The 20,996-nt window shown below is 40.1% G+C and overlaps 1 protein-coding gene across 1 annotated transcript in view; it reads right to left on the bottom strand.

Moving 5' to 3' along the window:
- The window catches only part of LOC109899534 (cadherin-10), a 54,344-nt gene continuing 33,348 nt past the window's right edge, over positions 1 to 20,996 (bottom strand). The window contains exons 3-12 of the mRNA XM_020494856.2: positions 17,841 to 18,135; positions 15,642 to 15,761; positions 14,837 to 15,004; positions 14,020 to 14,207; positions 12,377 to 12,636; positions 11,065 to 11,201; positions 10,584 to 10,705; positions 10,383 to 10,491; positions 3,216 to 3,464; positions 1 to 1,133 (exon numbers count right to left, since the gene is read on the bottom strand). Of these exons, the coding sequence (XP_020350445.1) occupies positions 640 to 1,133; positions 3,216 to 3,464; positions 10,383 to 10,491; positions 10,584 to 10,705; positions 11,065 to 11,201; positions 12,377 to 12,636; positions 14,020 to 14,207; positions 14,837 to 15,004; positions 15,642 to 15,761; positions 17,841 to 18,135 (2,142 nt within the window). The 3' untranslated portion in view covers positions 1 to 639. The remainder of the gene's footprint in view (positions 1,134 to 3,215; positions 3,465 to 10,382; positions 10,492 to 10,583; positions 10,706 to 11,064; positions 11,202 to 12,376; positions 12,637 to 14,019; positions 14,208 to 14,836; positions 15,005 to 15,641; positions 15,762 to 17,840; positions 18,136 to 20,996) is intronic.

A 20,996-nucleotide genomic window follows, 5' to 3' on the forward strand; every position in this document is an offset into this window, starting at 1 on the left:
AAAGTTAAGTGTTTTTGGGGAATTTTTATTAATAAAATAAGTATAAAAATATAAATATAAAACAATATGACTTGGCAATCAAACAACATGAATTCAGTGTGTAACAGTTACCCTACAACGTACACGTCCTTATTACATTGTACACCTATGATGAAATGTATCCACAGTTTGACGAATAAACCTTACCAACCGTTCACATGAACATTGTTTGTCAAACAAAGATAGTGAATAGGATATAGTATGTCCATCATGGAAAAACAGTTCATACATGTAATCTATTTCAAATGTAATTTGCAGGAAAAGCTTTTTTAACATTTTTTTAAACTTTTTTTCATGAATATGTTTTCCCATAAACATTGATAGTATACAAGACTACTATCTCGTTCCTCAGTTACAAAACACATTGTCCACACCATTGTTCACAAAATGTCCTAAAATTCAAAGGCATCTTTACTGATTATACCAAAAACAGTAAAACTGTGAGAAATGTCACCACCAGTGTTGAGTGTAATGTTCAAGTCTTGAAATCTACTTGACCATTCATATGAATCAATGTATGGGTGGCAGGAAAGTGTGTGAGAGAGATTATTGAGACATGACGTTGATGATGAGCTGCTTTCGTATAGGCCTAATTATGATCTAGGTTTCTCTCGCCGTGTCCTTCCCTATATACATATCTGCTAGTTTTTTGAACGGGGGTCCCCAGTTGCTGAGGTAATCGTACTCCTGGTCCCCCTCCACACATCCTGACTCCAGGGAGCTGAGGGACTCGGCTAGCGAGCCGCTCCCCTCATAGGCGTAGGTGGCCAGGGAGTCGTAGGGCGGCGCGGTGGGGTCCGAGTCGTTCTCATGAAGCCTCCCATGAATGAATTCTCTGACGTCTGCGTTATCCTTTATAGGAGATGTCCTCTGGAAGGGAAATAGCATCTCTGGGATGATATCCCTGCGCAGCTTGTTAGCGTCCATCACCTCTGGGTTGCGCAGCGTGCCAATATCAAAGGCCTGGGTGTCCTCCTCTCCGCCCCCTTCATCGTTGTAGCTGACGACGTTGTCTCTCACATCCTCTTTGGAGATGATCAGAGGCTCCTTCTTCCTCTGCTGCCTCCTCAGGGCAGCGAACAGCACCACGATCACTATAGACAACAAAGAGAGAGAATAACTTGAGTATGAGATGGGAGAGGAGTGGGCTTCGATACATGTGTCATGCATTAAGGAGATTCAGAAATGCACAGAAGAGAGAAAGACGCATTTGCTATCAGTGATAAATCCGCTGCACTGCCGCGGGCACTCACCTCCTTTTATTAAAGATTCAGCAGAAAAGATTTTCTTTCTCTTTTCCGCTTAACTTCACATTCACTGTAGAAAAGCTGTAGCACTTGAAAGAGTGCCTCCTTTTTTCTCTCTCTCAAGTCAGACTACACTTACACACATGATTAAATGCATCTTACCATATTTTCATTTCTGAGCAGGACTTTTAATCAAAACTTGCCAGCATGAGCAGAAATTTGCATCCAGAGAGTGGCGCTATGAGAGTGTGGGATTTTTATGGGGTCCAGCTCATTATTTTCATGAAAAAGCACCAAAAATAGCTAAAATAATTCCAGCCAGTGTTACTCCCTCCTCCTCCTCTTCCTCCTCCTCCTCTTTCCACCTCTCAGCAGGTGCTGTAGTGCTCTACCTGCCTCCCACCTAGGTGTTAATTATAAAGCTCTCTCTGCAGGAGGGGCTCTTTAGAGGCCCTGTGACCAGAACTTTCTGACTGACCCATGCTGTGGTTTTGGGCGGTTTGGGGTGGCGAAGAGGAGGAGAAGCAGGAGGGCAAACCGTTCCAGCTCAGTGCTTACTGCCTGCCTGCCTGTCTGTCGGAGGCACAGTAGAGGTGAATTAGACAGCCTGTCATAGGGGTTCAAGCGAGAACCATTGGATAATGAGCAGATGTCATGATATTTCGCTCAAAAGGCAAGCATGGGGTTCAACCTTCAGCACTTCCAATCTGAGTGAGCCAGAAGCCAGAGCTACAGTTGAGCTCTCTTCAGTGTGAGACAGACAAGTGAAGGGAGACTGTGAGGAGGAACAGGCATGCAGTGGAAGAAATGTCAATACTTAATTTGCTAGCGAGGAATCAGTTGCTAGGTGAGGATGCAAACATGATTCTAGTTAAGTGGAGATCATAAAACAGGTGTTTGTGAAAGAAAGATAGCATACACATGAAGAGGTGAACACATCAATAGATGAGCTGGGTCTCTGCAGTATCGCGTGAGGAGGAAAATTAGCATACACACTCAGGCACATTAGAACCTGTGTAATATTGTGTATAACACAGGGCTAAGGGCTGTTCTTAGGCACGATGTGAAGTGAAGTACACAAAGAAAACTCAGTGGATATGTATGTTGCCGTTAGGTCACTGTCATGACTTTTAATGGGATAATTGAATTGATCAACATCTTAAATAGGCTCCTCCTGTATGATGCTGCTTTGGTGCACTGGGGTTATGCTTGGCCAAGTGCAGTACCAGGTTCAAAGTCAGTTTTTTGGCCATTACTTATTTATATACCCTTGAACATAAGCACTACATATTTTAGCTTTTTGCCGTGGAAAATGACATGCATACTTGCAGTTTTGCACTGTGTGCTTTTACAATACTGCATTAGCTCACAAAGGGGGTTGAAGTGGTGCTTCAAGGAAGTCAGGAAATAGCATGTGACCTACTTTAGCACGGAAAAACACAAACCTTTTTGTCAAGTGGATATATCCACTAATGAAAGCTTTCATCCCGCTACGCCATTTTCATGAGGAAACACACTGTATTTACACAAGCAACCAGCAAAGTATGCCTCAGCGAGTGGTCCTACATTCAACTATCTTTAGTTGAAGAATGATGATGAAAGGAATACACACAAAGAAGAAGGAGTCACAGGAGTAGCACAGTGGATTTAAGTGCTGTCGACGGACTTTGTGGCTACAGACCTGTTCAGGACAGTGCAGTATATTTATTTGTGGTAGAGTCCAACACAGCCCATAATAATTACCTCCACTTTGTAATACGTGAATTGGATACTGTGTGTTTAGACTTAAGAAGATTACTTGAGTGCTCTGACTCTGATTTGGGTGTCTCCCAAATGGCACCATATTCCCTATACGTTTGAACAGAGCCTTATGGGCTCTACACAAAGCCGTTGACTGTCTGTACCAGTGTAATTGATAGTAATACTTACTCAAGAGGATAATGACACAGAGCAGGATAGCCACCAGGGCTCCAGTGCTCAGCCCGGCAGACAGCAGAGCCTCAGTGTTGCAGGACTGCATGTTCCCCCGGCTGTCGCAGGCACACACATTCACAGTCAAAGTGCTGGTGCTGCTCTGGATAGGGTAGTCATTGTCCGAGATCACCACGGGCAGTAGGTAGGTATTCATCTCACGCCGGCTGAATCCTGCCCTCCGAGTCAGGATCCTGGCTGTGTTATCTAAGGGGTGGATTGCAGAGGAAAGAAATAGAGGATTCGAGAAATTAAAGGTAGTTTGTAATGTTTTGAACAAATGGCCCCCCTAAAGCTTGTATCGTTCCAGCTCCATAGGTTACAAAAAAGTACATAATACATCTCACACCATCACTGTAACAAATTGCTGTAAATTTACAGCATCAAATGTACAGTTAGCTACTGTAATTATATATGACAATACAGTACTGTAAAGAGCAATGCATGTTGGGGGCTCAATGGCATTCTGCTACGCTACTGTAAAATGACATGCAGCCAAAACAGGCCTTTTGGGATATTTCAAATACAAGTCTGGGAAAAGACCGATTGGAAAGAAAATGGTTCCTGCAGAAAAGAGAAGACTAATCAGCCTGTAGGCTCACCAAATAAACAGCAAAAAAAGAAATGTCCCTTTTTCAGGACCCTGTTTTTCAAAAATCATTCGTAAAAATCCAAATAACTTCACAGATCTTCATTGTAAAGGGTTTAAACACTGTTTCCTATGCTTGTTCAATGAACCATAAACAATGAATGAACATGCACCTGTGGAACGGTTGTTAAGACACTTTTAGCTACAGACGGTAGGCAATTAAGGTCACAGTTATGAAAACTTAGGACACTAAACAGGCCTTTCTACTGACTCTGAAAAACACCAAAGGAAAGATGCCCAGGGTCCCTGCTCATCTGTGTGAACGTGCCTTAGGCATGCTGCAAGGAGGCATGAGTAATGCAGATATGGCCAGGGAAATAAATTGCAATGTCTGTACTGTGAGATGCCTAAGACAGCGGTGTGTCACAGCATCATCGGACTGAGCTTGTTGTCATTGCAGGCAATCTCAACGCTGTACAGTACTGGGAAGACATCCTCCTCCCTCATGTGGTACTCTTCCTGCAGGCTCATCCTGATATGACCCTCCAGCATGACAATGCCACCAGCCATGCTGCTCGTTCTGTGCGTGATTTCCTGCAAGACAGGAATGTCAGTGTTCTGCCATGGCCAGCAAAGAGCCCGGATCTCAATCCCATTGAGTACATCTGGGACCTGTTGGATCGGAGGGTGAGTTCTAGGGCCATTCTCCCCAGAAATATCTGGGAACTTGCAGTTGCCTTGGTGGAAGAGTGGGGTAACATGTCACAGCAAGAGCCGGCAAATCTGGTGCAGTCCACGAGGAGGAGATACACTGCAGTACTTAATGCAGCTGTTGGCCACACCTGATACTGACTGTTACTTTTGATTTTGATCCCCCTTTGTTCAGGGACACATTATTCCATTTATGTTAGTCACATGTCTGTGGAACTTGTTCAGTTTATGTCTCAGTTGTTGAATCTTATTATGTTCATACAAGTATTTACACGTTAAGTTTGCAAAAAAATAAATGTGGTTGACAGCAAGAGGACATTTCTTTTTTTTGCTGAGTTTATGTTATGAACTTTTACATATGCCTATTGAGTGAACAGTATTGTCTCAGAAAGTAAAACAAGGGAGAGGCTTTTGACAAAAGGGCATCAGCCATCGCCGGTGAGTTAGCTGCGCATCATTGGGTGAGTCAGTGAAACTGGAAAGCTTTTTTAGGACTTCAATTTCCTTCTCATATTGTACAATACACTGTATGTGTCTCCACACACCTAGGCATAGGCTATTGATGGATTCAAGACAAGGTAGTTTTTATTGATCTCAGTTTGTCAGTGTCTAAGTAGGCTGTAATTTCAGTTGTGAGGTAATAAAAACAATTCTGCTAAAATCTTCAATTATATAAAATGATGTAAAATTGCATGAAATCCAGTCATAATCCGGTTCCTAGGCTACAAACTTTTTCCCCAATGTGTGCAACTTCTGCAAGCACCTCTACCCTACTGCTCTTTGCCAGTCCGCAAAATCTATAATAATGCTATTATAAAGTTTTTTTTTTTTTCATGCATTCTGGTACCTCAAAGCCCCCGAAGTCAGCCCTGATATGTGTAGGGGACAGATCGGCGAGGCAGTAAATCTCAAACCTGTAATGGTTGCGTGTCCTCTAGATCTGTTTTTCCCTGTAGTCACTGCCAGTTTAGAAGCCTTTGTTAAAGTCTCTACAAGTGCAAGTAATATAAAACACCAAATATGAATTGGTGTGCTGCAATATATACTGTAATTACATATTCAATATTAGCAATTGTTGTGATTGTATTACAATACAATTTAACAATAAAGTACTGTATTGTATTTGCTCTATATTTACAGAAGCATTGTGTAAATGATGGTGCATTGTGGAAAAAAATGTGTGGGAGGGGAAATCGCTGGCTTAATAAACATATTTTGAGGCGTGCCTTGTAAAGTGACTATATTCACCCGTTAGTAAGAATGCTGTACCAACTGAACTGACATGCGGTAGTTGTGTCTGAGCATTTTAATGTGCATAGGAATGATGGTAACTAGTCTTAAAATGTTACTGATTTGCTAAGATATAATGGCTTGCAAAAGCATTCACCCCCTTGACATTTTTCCTGTTTTGTTGCTTTACAACCTGGAATTTTAAAAAAACATTTGGGGGGTGTTTGTATAATTTGACTTACACCACATGCTTACCACTTTGAAGATGCAAAATATTTTTTCTTGTGAAACAAACAAGAAATAAGACAGAAAACGGAACTTGAGCCTGCATAACTATTCACCCCGCCAAAGTCATTACTTTGTAGAGCCAACTTTTGCAGCAATTACAACTGCAAGTCTCTTGGGGTATGTCTCTATAAGCTTGGCACATCTATCCACTGGGATTTTTGCCCATTCTTCAAGGCAAAACTCCTCCAGCTCCTTCAAGTTGGATGGGTTCCGCTGGTGTACAGCAATCTTTAAGTCATACCACAGATTCTCAATTGGAATGAGGTCTGGGCTTTGACTAGGTCATTCCAAGACATTTAAATGTTTCCCCTTAAACCACTCGAGTGTTGCTTTAGCAGTATGCTTAGGGTCATTGTCCTGCTGGAAGGTGAATCTCCATCCCAGTCTCAAATCTCTGGAAGACTGAAACAGGTTTCCCTCAAGAATGTATTATTTATTTAAATTATATTTAGCATCAACCATCATTCCTTCAATTTTGACCAGTTTCCCAGTCCCATGGCCTATGAAAAACATCCCCACATGATGTGGCCACCACCATGCTTCACTGTGAGGATGGAGTTCTCGGGTTGATGAAATGTGTTGGGTTTCCGCCAGAAATAGCGTTTTCCTTGATGGCCAAAAAGGTCAATTTTAGTCTCATCTGACCAGAGTACCTACTTCCGTATGTTTCGGAGTCTCCCGCATACCTTTTTGCGAACACCAAATGTGTTTGCTTATTTTTCTTTAAGCTTTTTTTCTGGCCACTCTTCCGTAAAGCCCAGCTCTGTGGAGTTTACTTCTTAAAGTGGTCCTATGGACAGATATTCCAATCTCCGCTGTGGAGCTTTGTAGTTCCTTCAGGGTTATCTTTGGTCTCTTTGTTGCCTCTCTGATTAATGCCCTCCTTGCCTGGTCTGTTTTGGTGCCATATTTATTCAATTTTTTTTATAATGGATTTAAAGTCTCTGATATTTTTTATTGACCAAACCCTGATATGTACTTCTCCACAACTTTGTCCCTGACCTGTTTAGAGAGCCCCTTGTTCTTCATGGGGCTCCTTGCTTAGTAGTGTTGCAGACTCTGTGGCCTTTCAGAACAGGTGTATACATATTCAGATCATGTGACAGATCATGTGATACATAGATTGCACACAGTTGGACTTTATTTAACAAATTATGTGACTTCTGAAGGTAATTGGTTTCACCAGATCTTATTTATGGGCAAAGGTGGTGAATACATATGCACACACCACTTTCCCGTTATTTATATATATATTTTTTTTTAACATGTCATTTTTTTTATTTTGTGTATGTCCATTACATGAAATGCAAATAAAAATAAATTTAAATTACAGGTTGTAATGCAAAAAAATAGGAAAAACGTGGGGGATGAATACTTTTGATGAATACTTTGGGGGGATGAATACTTTTGCAAGGCACTGTATTTTTGTCTGTTTTGCATTGTGCTCATTGCAAGTTTGGAAGCATCTGTTTAGGCCTCTAGAAGTACACGTCATATAAAACAACTAATAATCATACATATGCTGTAATTGCAAATATCTAGCAGACAAACTGCTTGCAGCAATCCCATGTAGTTACTGTAAAACACTAATATTATGATTAAAGTAGCACTTACTTTCATATAGTAGTCACATCTTACAGTATTTTACTGTAGCATGGCTCTGATATTACTTTAACCTCTACGGGATCGATGTCCCCCCGCGGGACGGTTGAGCCAATGTAGGATATGGGGGGATTAGCATGAGGTTGTAAGTAACAAAAACAATTCCCAGGACACAGACACATCTGATACAGGCAGAAAGCTTAAAAAGATGTTACTCTAACTACACTGTCCAATTTACAGTAGCTATTATAGTGAAAGAATACTATGCTATTGTTTGAGGAGAGTGCACAATTGTGAACTTGAAAATGTATTAATAAACCAATTAGGCACATTTGGGCAGTCTTGATACAACATTTTGAACAGACATGCAATGGTTCATTGAATCTGTCTAAAACTTTCCACATACACTGCTACCATCTAGGTGCCAAAATCTAAATTATGCCTGGGCTGGAATAATACATGATAGCCTTTTTCTTGCATTTCAAAGATGACGGTACAACAACAAAAAATGATTTATTTTATAAATTTTACCAGATCTAATGTGTTATATTCTCTTACATTCCTTTCACATTTCTACAAACTTCAAAGTGTTTCCTTTCAATGGAATCAAGAATATGCATGTCCTTGCTTCAGGTCCTGAGCTAAAGGCAGTTAGATTTGGGTATGTAATTTAGGTGAAAATTTAGAAAAAGAGTCAGATCCTGGAAGTTTAGGGCCTAAAGAACACTGGTGGTAAATTATTGTGAATATTAGAATAACGCACTTGTCACTACCCAGATGTGGGCAAAGATACATCAAAAAGTATCTTTCAACAAATATATAGAATCTTGAAGAGCAATGTATTATTAACTACTACAGCATTCTCAGTAATGGCTACAGAGATGTTTTACTTGTTATGACTGTGATATGTGTTTATTTATCAACCTTAGTTTAATGCATTGACTGTAAGTCAGTCTGGACAAGAGTGTATGCTAAACGACCAAAATGTGAAAATGAAAATTTGCAAAGCACACTGCTTGGTATTATTCTAATGACTTCCACTCTCAAATAATTTTATATTTTAATAAAATGTGGCCTTATTTGCGGTCAGAGCTCATTAGAATAATACCCAGCATTGTGCTTTGCAAGTGTTTATATTTACATGTACATTTTGGTCATTTAGCAGACACTCTTATCCAGAGCAACTTGCAATCAGTTCATTAAACTAAGGTAGATAAACATAGCATATGAATGTAACACTGTGGCAAGTAAAAAATGATGTTACTGTGTATGTTGTTGTAATTAAGCAGACTACCTGCAAGTCTATGTTGAAAGAGATAGATGGGATGGGCTGAGGAAAACTGAGGGTTGGGATGTGGATTTGGAATTGGAGACAAGTGGGAGTGGAGTTGCTGTGTGGGAGATAGCATGAGGGTCAAAGTAATAATAATAGATAAAAGCAAAATAAAACAATATAAAAAGTACATTTAAATGACACTGAATGACGGCAGTGTTTTTACAAATAATGCCGGTTTGCCTGAGACTGATCCCGTGCAGGTGTTTGTACACATGCATATCCACACACTCTCATTCAAATAAACATATACAAGAACACACACATACATATAATAGTGCCAGACATGCACGCAAACATCTACTGTAGGCATTGCTGTTACAAACTTCAAAGTGTTTCCTTTGCTGCAGCTGTACATAGTCTATTGGTAAATAGCCCACCCTTTTCACCTACCTCATCCCCGTACTGTTTCTATTTATTTACTTTTCTGCTCTTCTGCACACCAATATCTCTACCTGTACATGACCATCTGATCTTTTATCACTCCAGTGTTAATCTGCAAAATTGTAATTATTTGCCTACCTCCTCATGCCTTTTGCACACATTGTATATAGACCCCCCTTCGTTTTCTACTGTGTTATTGACTTGTTAATTGTTTACTCCATGTGTAACTCTTTGTTGTATGCTCACACTGCTATGCTTTATCTTGGCCAGGTCGCAGTTGCAAATGAGAACTTGTTCTCAACTAGCCTACCTGGTTAAATAAAGGTGAAATAAAAAATAAAAAATAAAAAATGATTCCAGTTGTCCTTGATGTCCTTTGTTTTAAATGTTTTATTTTGATTTTTGCATTGTTGTTTGCTGTTTTCTTCTGTCTTTTCCTTTTTCTATTTCGTTTATTCTCTTGGTTGTTGGTGCATTGGGGGGTTCTTGGGGGTGAGGAATGGAATTACATTTTTTTTTTCCTGTGGGGGACTGTGGGAGTGGTCTTGAATGGTTGAGTGACAGCTATCGGGGAACTGTGGGGTGGTTCATGTGAGCAGGGCATTGACCCTGGATGCTTCTGTGTGTCTCTCTGAATGGGAATCTGTTTGATGACTGGTATGATGTAGTTTGAGCGGCTTCAATGCAAGTATATTGTATGTTTCGGATATTCAATAAAACCTTTTTTTTTAAGTCTATGTTTAAACTTGAAAATACAAGATACATAAACTATTTCAAAATAAAATATAGGTACTTCAGGCCATTGATATCCAAATGACAAATAAGTCTTGACACATCTATATCAAATAACAGAAACGTGTTGCCAGTACAAAAATTACAAGACATCTTTTTGCAGTGAACAGTATGAACAGATAATGGCCAGATACAAATCATTCACTACTTGTAAATGCTACTAGTCAATAAAGAATTACAGAAGGCTAACGTTTACCTTCATTGTCAACGATAGTGAAGTTTGGATTGGAGGAGCTTATGCTGAAGACAAACTTATGTCCAACAAGGGGCTCATCTGTGTCAACCGCACTTATCGTCTGAATCAGCTGTGGATAGTGAAACAAAAAGGCATTCGAAAACATATGTACTTTCTTCAGGCTTTTCCTCAACATTCTTAGTATTATGATGTCTACTTTACCTGTCCTGATTGGACATTTTCACAGACAAATGTCTCGTAATACATGGCAAATTCAGGTGCATTGTCGTTAACGTCCAGGACCTTGATGAACACTGGGACTCGAGTGGTTTGGCGAGGGTTACCTAAACAAGATGTTTGAAGTGTGTTAGCAGGCCCATACAGTAGACCCCTCAAATTGAAATCTGGACCTTGAAGCCAGTTCCGCTGCTTTTAAAAATGTCTTCCCCTCTAATAAGGGACTGATTTAGACCTGGGACACCAGGAGGGTGGAACATATGCAGATTTGTTAATTTTTTATTTAACCAGGCATATGTGAACATGTGCAGCTTTTGCATCCCATTTAGGTGTCTTTGTCTATTTTCAAAAGTGCATAAATGTCTCTAGCATCAACAATTTGTGTAATAACAAAGGCCACAAAATTTAGCATACATGCACAATATTTTTTGCCAAGAAAGTAATAAAAAGAGGATGTTTATCTTACTTATTTCAGTTGCAACAACAGAGATGTTATGCCATTTTGACATCTCCCTGTCAAGGCCTTTCAGTGTTGTAATGGTGCCGTTAACAGAATCAATGTTGAACAGTCTCTCCAAATCGGTATGGCGGTCAATGGAGTATCTGCATAGAGTAATACAAATACATCATGTTTGATTGTGTAAAACTGTCCCTCATTTTAATTTCCCCATATTAATCGAGACATGATTCAAATCAAATGAATCATATGGACATGATGTTTTGCCCCAGACATAAAGCTGTAGTTCTTGTCTCCTGTGATAAATTCCATCCATACCATTCATTATGTTAGAGCATAATAACATAGGAGTCTATTAAAAAATACACTACAAATCACCTAATGTTGGCCCGCACAGTATGTATCATTCCTCTCCTTCTATTTCCTTTGTCAGGAAATAATGAGTACTTATATACCGCTGTCTCATTTATCATTGTCAACTTATATATTCGACTGACATTCCTCATTGTGCTGCACGAGCAGAGACTGGCATGTCTCCATGTTGGAGAGAGAGACAGACGGACGGACGGATAGATGGAACGGGCAGACAGACAGATGGGCAGGTAGATACACAGAGAGACAACAGACAGACAAATACACAGACAGACAGGCGCCATATGTGTGGAACAGCGCAGTGTGAATCGATAGAGAAAATTAGGCTCTTTGACTTTGTGCCGCTACCACACTGAGCTAGCTTACATAATTCTGTGGAAATAAACAGTGTCTGTATTCTCTTCACAGTGCCGTCAACAAGGAGGGACCCATCAATAATTAGCTTTTCTTCCAACCACCCTCTCTCCACACTGACACTCGGATACACTGATGGATTCGATTAGCAAAGCAAACCACATTTCCACATCCAAAAATGTAATGGTTGTTATAGACTTATTACCACACCAGGAATTGTTTATTTGTATTGCTACCTTTTATTCTTTGTTTCTTACACCATAATAGTTCATTAGGTTATGAAACAATCAAATTACCTAAATTAAAACATCTTTATTCAGCGAGGGAACATCTATAAACAATCAGTAAGTCAACTAATCAACCAACTACATGTAGTCAATCAATCAATCAATCAACCAATGAAATCCTGTGGATTATATGAATTTATAACAAAGATGCTGAGCCAGATCAGTTCAATGTACGGTCTGAGTCTCAACTGGCACCATACAACCTATATGGTGCACTCTTTTGACAAGCGCCCTGATGTGCCTGGCCAAAAGAAGTGCACTGCATTAGGGAATAGGGTGCAATTTGACATGCAGACACAATTACTTACTTGACTGAGTTGTTGTCAGCATCGGGGTCCCTGGCAGACACCACACCAACAAAGCTGCCAGCGGCTGTGTCCTCGTGCACCTCAATGATATAAGGGTTCCTGCTAAACACTGGCGGCTCATCCACATCCTCTATCGTCACCCTCACCATGGCGTCATCTTTGAAAGGAGGGTTTGGACTGTACATGAACCTGGGGTCCAGATAGGTGTTAGTCACCTCCACTTTGAATGAGTACGTCCTTTGTTTTTCATAATCCAGTTGCTATGAAGAAAATGAAAAAGATAAACCATCAATAATTATTCAATAGAATTAATTTACTATCATAACTGAAAGTAAACTGAAAGTTTATGCTTAAGTTGATAACCTTGGTCGATTATTGGTTGAAATAAAACTAGTGAATGAGTAAAGTAAAGCGGAGCTCCCCTACTTATCTCCACAGCTTTATACCTACTGTATCTATGAGTTTTGTTATACCTACTGTATCTATGAGTTTCTTTATGCCTACTGTATTTATGAGTTTCTTTATACCTCCTGTATTTATGAGTTTCTTTATACTTACTGTATCTATGAGTTTCTTTATACCTACTGTATCTATGAGTTTCTTTATACCTACTGTATCTATGAGTTTCTTTGTACCTACTGTATCTATGAGTTTCTTTATACCTACTGTATCTATGAGTTTCTTTATGCCTACTGTATCTATGCGTTTCTTTATACCTACTGTATTTATGAGTTTCTTTATGCCTACTGTATCTATGAGTTTCTTTATGCCTACTGTATCTATGAGTTTCTTTATACCTACTGTATCTATGAGTTTCTTTATACCTACTGTATCTATGAGTTTCTTTATACCTACTGTATCTATGAGTTTCTTTATGCCTACTGTATCTATGAGTTTCTTTATACCTACTGTATCTATGAGTTTCTTTATGCCTACTGTATCTATGAGTTTCTTTATACCTACTGTATCTATGAGTTTCTTTATGCCTACTGTATCTATGAGTTTCTTTATACCTACTGTATCTATGAGTTTCTTTATGCCTACTGTATCTATGCGTTTCTTTATACCTACTGTATTTATGAGTTTCTTTATGCCTACTGTATCTATGAGTTTCTTTATGCCTACTGTATCTATGAGTTTCTTTATGCCTACTGTATCTATGAGTTTCTTTATACCTACTGTATCTATGAGTTTCTTTATACCTACTGTATCTATGAGTTTCTTTATACCTACTGTATTTATGATTTTTTTTGCACACCTTTAGATATAAAGGACTGCTATCAGGGTGTCATTTTTAATCTGAGCCTATATATACAGTATGTACGCACCGTCTTCTTTTCACTTAGGCTCTCCAATTTGCATAATTGGCCGAGGCTCTGAAAAGTATGGCCCTGGCTAAGAAAAGAAAAGCTAAACCTGGTTTTCAAAAGTCTCAAAGACTCTTTATACAAATTCCCAGAAGGAATAAGGGTCTCTTGACAGTGAACAGGATTAAGTACTTTCATGAAGATGATAATAATAGAAGATGGGTTTAGTTTAGAGAGAGGATAACTATATACACAAAGTGGTATCTTGTGATTTGAAGCAGTTGGGTCATAAGCAATTAAAACATGAGAACATTGTACTGGAAGTTTAGGGCCTACCTTTTTTACCCTGATAACGCCCTCCTGTGTGTTTTGGTCGGAGATGATCGTGAACATATCCTGTCCGTCTCGGTCGACGATGCTATACTGCATCTCAGCATTCCGCCCCACGTCCGCATCGTTAGCCTTGATCCGACCTATGGCTGCTCCTACTTCAGCCGACTCCAGAGTGCTCAGACGAAACGTATCTGAGGAGAAGAAGAAAATACGATAAAAAGAATTGAATAGAAACAGAATAAGCAACAGAGTTTTATCCCCCAGATTCTTTGCACCCTGGGACGATGTGATTTGATGTGTATTTTTAAATGTTTGTTTATCTACGTCTCCTGGGGGAGAAATATATATAAAAGGTACTCCACTTTCAGCTTCAATTAAGTAGCGCAGATTTTTTATAGAGTTTGTCTTGTGTGGAAATGTTCCGGTTTGTTTTGTCATTAGTTGTGGGACTCCTTCAGAAAGGATTATTATGTACAGATTGTTCCCTTTTCGACTCTGATGCCAGTCCTACCCGTAGGCTACGTACATAGCACAATATCTGCCTTTTAACTGACGAAGTTTCAGCATAATTGTAGTGAATGGGTTATTAGTTATGTCATAACCCATTACTCAAAACCAACTTTTGACAGAGGTCAAACCAACACTGACTTAAGAAAGAGCTCACAGGATATCGTCGATGCATGCCAGATTAACAATTGTCGTCTCAGTTTAAAAAAAATTGCACAGTGATAGTGAAAAGAGAGCACATACATGTACAGCACTTTTTGTCTCCACGAAAAACAGAATATCAACAACGATGAGAAGAGAGAAGGTCTCTTACGGTTAGCAAAGCGCGGTGGGCTGTCATTCTCATCAGAGAGGGTAATGCTGACTGTGGTGGTCCCTGATAACCCACCCATCTGGCCAGCCATATCTTTAGCCTGGATCACAACCTGGTAGTTCTCCTTGGTCTCCCTGTCCATGTTAGGCAGGGCTGTTCTAATCGTGCCTGAATGAGAAAACAGACTATTATCAATATGACTGGTCAGGTTTAACTTGAGATTAAAATAATTTACAAGGACAATATCTACTTAATTTAGAGTAAATACATTTGAATTGCCAGTCCTCAATAGAATATGTGCAATATATCACAAGAATGTTGTAGTTATCAAAAGAAGGTATCAAAAGCCGAACACTACTGTAAAGTGCTATCTATAACCTAAAATGATTATTCGGCTGTCCTCATAGGAGAACCCTTTTTGGTTCCAGGTAGAACCTTTTTGGTTCCATGCAGAACCTTTTCCTCAGAGGGTTGTACATGGAACCCTGACACTGAAAAGGGTTATCCTATGGGGACAGCCAATGAACCCTAAGAGTGTATATTAACACACCAAGCCATTGAGTTCACAGCAGCCATTGTATTCACCCCCTATTAAAATATCCTTTCCAGGTGCCATCTGACTAACATAGAGATAGAGAGGCAAACCATGAATAAGCTCAACTCACTTATCATTCCCTAAACAAACACCCCATACTGAGTGCTGTTTGGTCTCTGTTTGCAGAGTAGAGGAGGAGAGATAATATACACACATGATGGCTTCTTTCAAGTGTTTGCATGCCCATTGTGGGTGTTGTGATTAGATTACCATTGTCTGAATCCACTGAGAAATATGGTTGACCCTGTAGAATACTGTACACAAGCTTGGCACTGTTCCCATATGTTTGATCATCAGCATCTGTCGCGGTGACTTGAATAACTGATGTGCCTGTGTAGGAGAAGATAGAGAACTTACAATACATAGCAAAGTATAGATAATGCACAAATTATATAATTTGGTGCGTGCTTCTATTTGTCCTATTTCACACATGTACAAGTGTGTATTAGTATATAATTGGAAATGTGTTTCTTGCATATCCCAACTCTCCCTGAGATACCCTCGGAGAGTGGTGCACGGCCATGGTCTGCCATTATTAACAGCGACCCTGGAACAATTAGTGTTAAGTGCCTTGGGTACATCAACATATTTTTCCCAGTTATTGGCCCAACAGTCTACTCGCTAGGCTGCCTTATCTCTGCATCCAACATAATGCACATCCATACATTCACGAAAATGTACATAGCTATACAGAGCAATTACTAGGAATGATCTAGCATGCATATAATAAAGTAATTATAAGCACAATAACATTTTACAAAATAATTTGAACTGCGATCCAGCTCAAAGGGAGGTAGAAGTTCTGTGAGGCCTTGTAATTTATGTTGCACAGTACCTAGTTAACCTTGCCTAGGGAAATATGAACAACACACAGCTCTTGTCATTATAAATATAGCTAAAAATAATAAATTCCCCAAAAAACATTTCCACAGAATGCATAATAGTCATCTATGAAAGGGACGTAAATTGAGCTGAAATGATTCAAGCTCTGCTAAGGGTGAACAATAGAGTACAGTTTTACATTTTTTGGGGCAAAAATGTAATTCTTGTTCTAATACTAAGCCTCTAGGGGCTGGTTTCCCAGATACAGTCCAAGACAAAAACTCATGTTCAACTGAAATTCTCCATTGAAAGTGCCACTTAGTCCAAGACTAGTCTTAATCTATGTCTGGGAAACTGGCCCCTAGAGTGTGGGTTCATAGCCCTTTGTTGTACTTACATTGTCTAGCCACTGCTCAGATTATGGTGGCATGCCAAGTGACATCCTATTCCCTATGTAGTGCACTATAGGGAATAGGGTGCCATTTGGAACACATTTGTCCTTGGCATTCGGGAGACCTCTGCAACGTCCTGGCTAAGTCTGACTATCTTCAAGCATACTAATGACTGCAGGAACAGCTGTCTGCAATGAGAATATGAAAGGGGGCTACCTGCTGACTCTTCACAGATGCCTGCTCTGACAAACCAGTTTGCACCCTCTAAACACATGGGATGCATCCCTATGGGCCCTGGTCAAAAGAAGTGCACTAGGGAAAGAGTGCCATTTGGGATACAACCATGGGCAGTTTGTTCATCTGTTTGGTGAAGCATTGGTGACCGTGACCAATGATTTGGTAATGGCTATGCACTTCACACACAAGAAATCCCATGATAAATGCATCACTCTAACATTACCGAGGGTATGTATGAATGCATGAATAACAAATTAATTAAATAATGATTGGAAGAAATGGATGGATTAATGAATTAATTAACAGACAAATAGAAACTGGAAGCATCAGCCTTTGAGGGAAGTCTGCCTGTTAGCACAAGTGGTTTACAGTGCTTTTACTGTACAACATTTACTTATACAGTACACCTTTTCACAGTGCCCAACCCAGAGCTTGTTGAGTCTGATCTTCAATAAATAATGGTTGGTTACCTCACAGAAAGACACATATTCAATGCATATTACCACTGCTGGATGTTTTAACCGCAACATCCTCTCTCTGGAGTCAGCCAGCAATTCAATCATTATGTGAACACAATAGAGAACCATTATTTTTCATATTGGCAAGTAAGTTTTACTTCAATGGTGATTACACTTTCTATTAATTTGTAGGCTCATGATTGGAAATTGATTCCAGTTCTCCTGTTTGCATGTTTAAAGCTTTGTTGGTATTCATGCCTACTGGTTAATCTATATTATCTGAATTCATTTGAGTGTGATGAAGCAAAACCTTCACTTTAATGATAGCTTCAATTTCAACCTTCCACTATTATTATATTGCCGTGTGAATGACATTATTTGAATGATATGCAGTTCATCTCTGCTATCTCTGCTTCTGTGAACTATATAGGTTTAAGAAAGAATTGTCATTCACATTTCTCCACAGAAATAAAGCATCACAAGAGGACCAACTTACTCACCTACGTCAGACATCTCTGGGACACTGGCGAAATAAAGGTCTTTAGAGAACTTTGGCTCATTGTCGTTGATGTCGTGGATCTTGATGTTAAATTCAGTATCAGCCTCCAGTGTCTCATTGGTCCTCTTGTCCACCACCGTAGCGTGGAGTGTGTATATGGCCCTCTCCTCCCTGTCCAACCTCTTAGTGGCGTGAATGTCACCTGAGTTCTCGTCTATTAAAAACAAGCTTCCCACCCCTTCTCCAGTGAGAATGTACTTCACGTTACCATCGCCCCTGTCCATATTCGAGTGCAGCTGTGGATAGAGAGAAAAGCTGTGTAAGAGTTTTTATTTGAGATGGAGAGAGCATTCAGTGTTAGTCAGGAAATGTGAAATGTACATGAAAATAAAATAACAAATACCGTTGGCAGGTTTACGTAAAGAACAGATTCAACTTCAAATGTGCCATTAAAACTTTACATCTGCCTTCGATTAGTCTCTCAGGACAGATAGTCATACTTTATATCTTGCGATCATGCGCTTGAGATCTTAAGCTCACAATATTGTCCTTGGATACATTCAATCCACAGATATTTGATTTCAGCTATTTAATTACTATTGGCTACCAATCACCATCCCTCAGAATTGTTTAATTCATCTGTATATTTGAGAAATGGAAAAACAAGAATGCTAGCTCACAGACAGCTCTAATGAAAATGGTTATTGTTTGTATCTTGTATGGTTCTTGCATGGACCTTACATTCCACCCATTAAATGACACAAAAATAAAAACATAAACGGTTTCTCAGAGACTGCTCTAAACATGTTTCATGTTTGGCACAGAACTCTCATCTAGAATATTGTATTCCAGCTGTTTCTTAGGAACATGAGTGTCTGCTTAAAGTGTGTCCTTCAAATTGATTGCAATACTTCTTATCCTGATTGTGACTGCCCCCTGAAGTGGTCATTTCTAAAGCAGGATGTCCCTGTCTGATCAAAATAGTTATATTCTGTGGGCAATTTCAAACTGACAATTTCAAACGGACAACCCTTGAGGTGTCATGTATTTCATGTTACAACACAGACACCAATACTGTAACAAGTACTACCCCTTACAAACAAGTCCTACAGGAATCATATGGTGGGAAAAAAACAGGAATCATGCAGGACGATTCCTTCCTTTCCTGTGGCCGGGTAAAAAACAAAACAAACATAGGGGGAAAATATCCTACAGCAAAAGGCAAAACCTTGATTGGAATGATTTTTGCAACAACTTTTCCTTGAAGCATCAACAGTCACAAAGCACAGACCAATCTTATTTTCATAATTCCATAATTCAAGACTTTGGTTGAAGACCAAAAATAGACAGAAGCTCAATCTGATACCATATGCCAAGTAGCATAAAATCATGTCACTTTGACTCTAAATCCATTTAGCTCCCTAATGTCTTCCGTCTGCGACGTTGCCTTCAGGGCAGATCCAAAAATAAAGATTTCTAAGGAGATTGGATGACAGAATGAGAAGACTTGTTTCATATTTTATGGGCTATTTGTTTAGCTGAATGGTTACTTCATTCTTAAAGATACTGGCCTTTGTACTTGCATGTTACCATACTGTGTAGGCCTACAGCATGGATGACCCCCTCCTCCCCCTCTGAGTGAGTTTTCATGAGGTTTCCTCCTTCTCAAATCAAATAAAAGTTTATTTGTCATGTGCGCCGAAGACAACAGGTGAAATGCTTACTTACAGGCTCTAACCAATTGTGCGAAAAAGGTATGTGAGTGTGTAGGTAAGTAAAGAAGTAAAACAACATTAAAAAGACATTTGAAAATAAGAGTAGCAAGGCTATATACAGACACCGGTTAGTCAGGCTTATTGAGGTAGTATGTACATGTAGGTATGGTTAAAGTGACTATGCATATATGATGAACAGAGAGTAGCAGTAGTGTAAAAAGAGGGGTTGGCGGGTGGTGAGACACAATGCAGATAGCCCGGTTAGCCAATGTGCGGGAGCACTGGTTGTTCGGGCCAATTGAGGTAGTATGTACATGAATGTATAGTTAAAGTGAATATGCATATAAGATAAACAGAGAGTAGCAGCAGCATAAAAGAGGGGCTGGGGGGGTGGCACAATGAAAATAGTCCGGGTAACCATTTGGTTACCTGTTCAGGAGACTTATAGCTTGGGGGTAAAAACTGTTGAGAAGACTTTTTGTCCTAGACTTGGCACTCCGGTACCGCTTGCCATGCGGTAGTAGAGAGAACAGTCTATGACTGGGTTGGCTGGGGTCTTTGACAATTTTTAGGGCCTTCCTCTGACACCGCCTGGTGTAGAGGTCCTGGATGGCAGGCAGCTTTGCCCCAGTGATGTACTGGGCCTTACGTACTACCCTCTGAAGTGCCTTGCAGTCGGAGGCCGAGCAATTTGTACCAGGCAGTGATGCAACCGGTCAGGATGCTCTCGATGTTGCAGCTGTAGAACTTTTTGAGGATCTCAGGACAAATGACAAATCTTTTTAGTTTCCTGAGGGGGAATAGGCTTTGTTGTGCCCTCTTAATGACTGTTTTGGTGTGTTTGGACCATTCTAGTTTGTTGTTAATGTGGACACCACGGAATTTGAAACTCTCAACCAGCTCCTCTACAGCCCCTTCGATGAGAATGGGGACATGCTCGGTGCTCCTTTTCCTGTCGTCCACAATCATCTCCTTAGTCTTGGTTACGCTGAGGAATAGGTTGTTAGTCTGGCACCACCCGGCTAGGTCTCTGACCTGCTCCCTATAGGCTGTCTCATTGTCACTGTTGTGTCATCGACAAACTTAATGATGGTGTTGGAGTCGTGCCTGGCCATGCAGTCATTGGTGAACAAGGAGTACAGGAGGGCACTGAGCACGCACCCCTGGGGAGCTCCAGTGTTGCTACCAACCCTCACCACCTGGGGGCGGCCCATCAGGAAGTCCAGGATCCAGTTGCAGAGGGAGGTGTTTAGTCCCAGGTTCCTTAGCTTAGTGATGAGCTTTGAGGGTACTATGGTGTTGAACGCTGAGCTGTAGTCAATGAATAGCATTCTCACACAAGTGTTCCTTTTGTCGAGGTGGGAAAGGGCAGTGTGGAGTGCAATAGAGATTGCATCATCTGTGGATCTGTTTGGGCGGTATGCAAATTGGAGTGGTTCTAG

This window comes from Oncorhynchus kisutch, linkage group LG11 (genome assembly GCF_002021735.2).
Source record: "Oncorhynchus kisutch isolate 150728-3 linkage group LG11, Okis_V2, whole genome shotgun sequence".
NCBI classification, from domain to species: domain Eukaryota; kingdom Metazoa; phylum Chordata; class Actinopteri; order Salmoniformes; family Salmonidae; genus Oncorhynchus; species Oncorhynchus kisutch.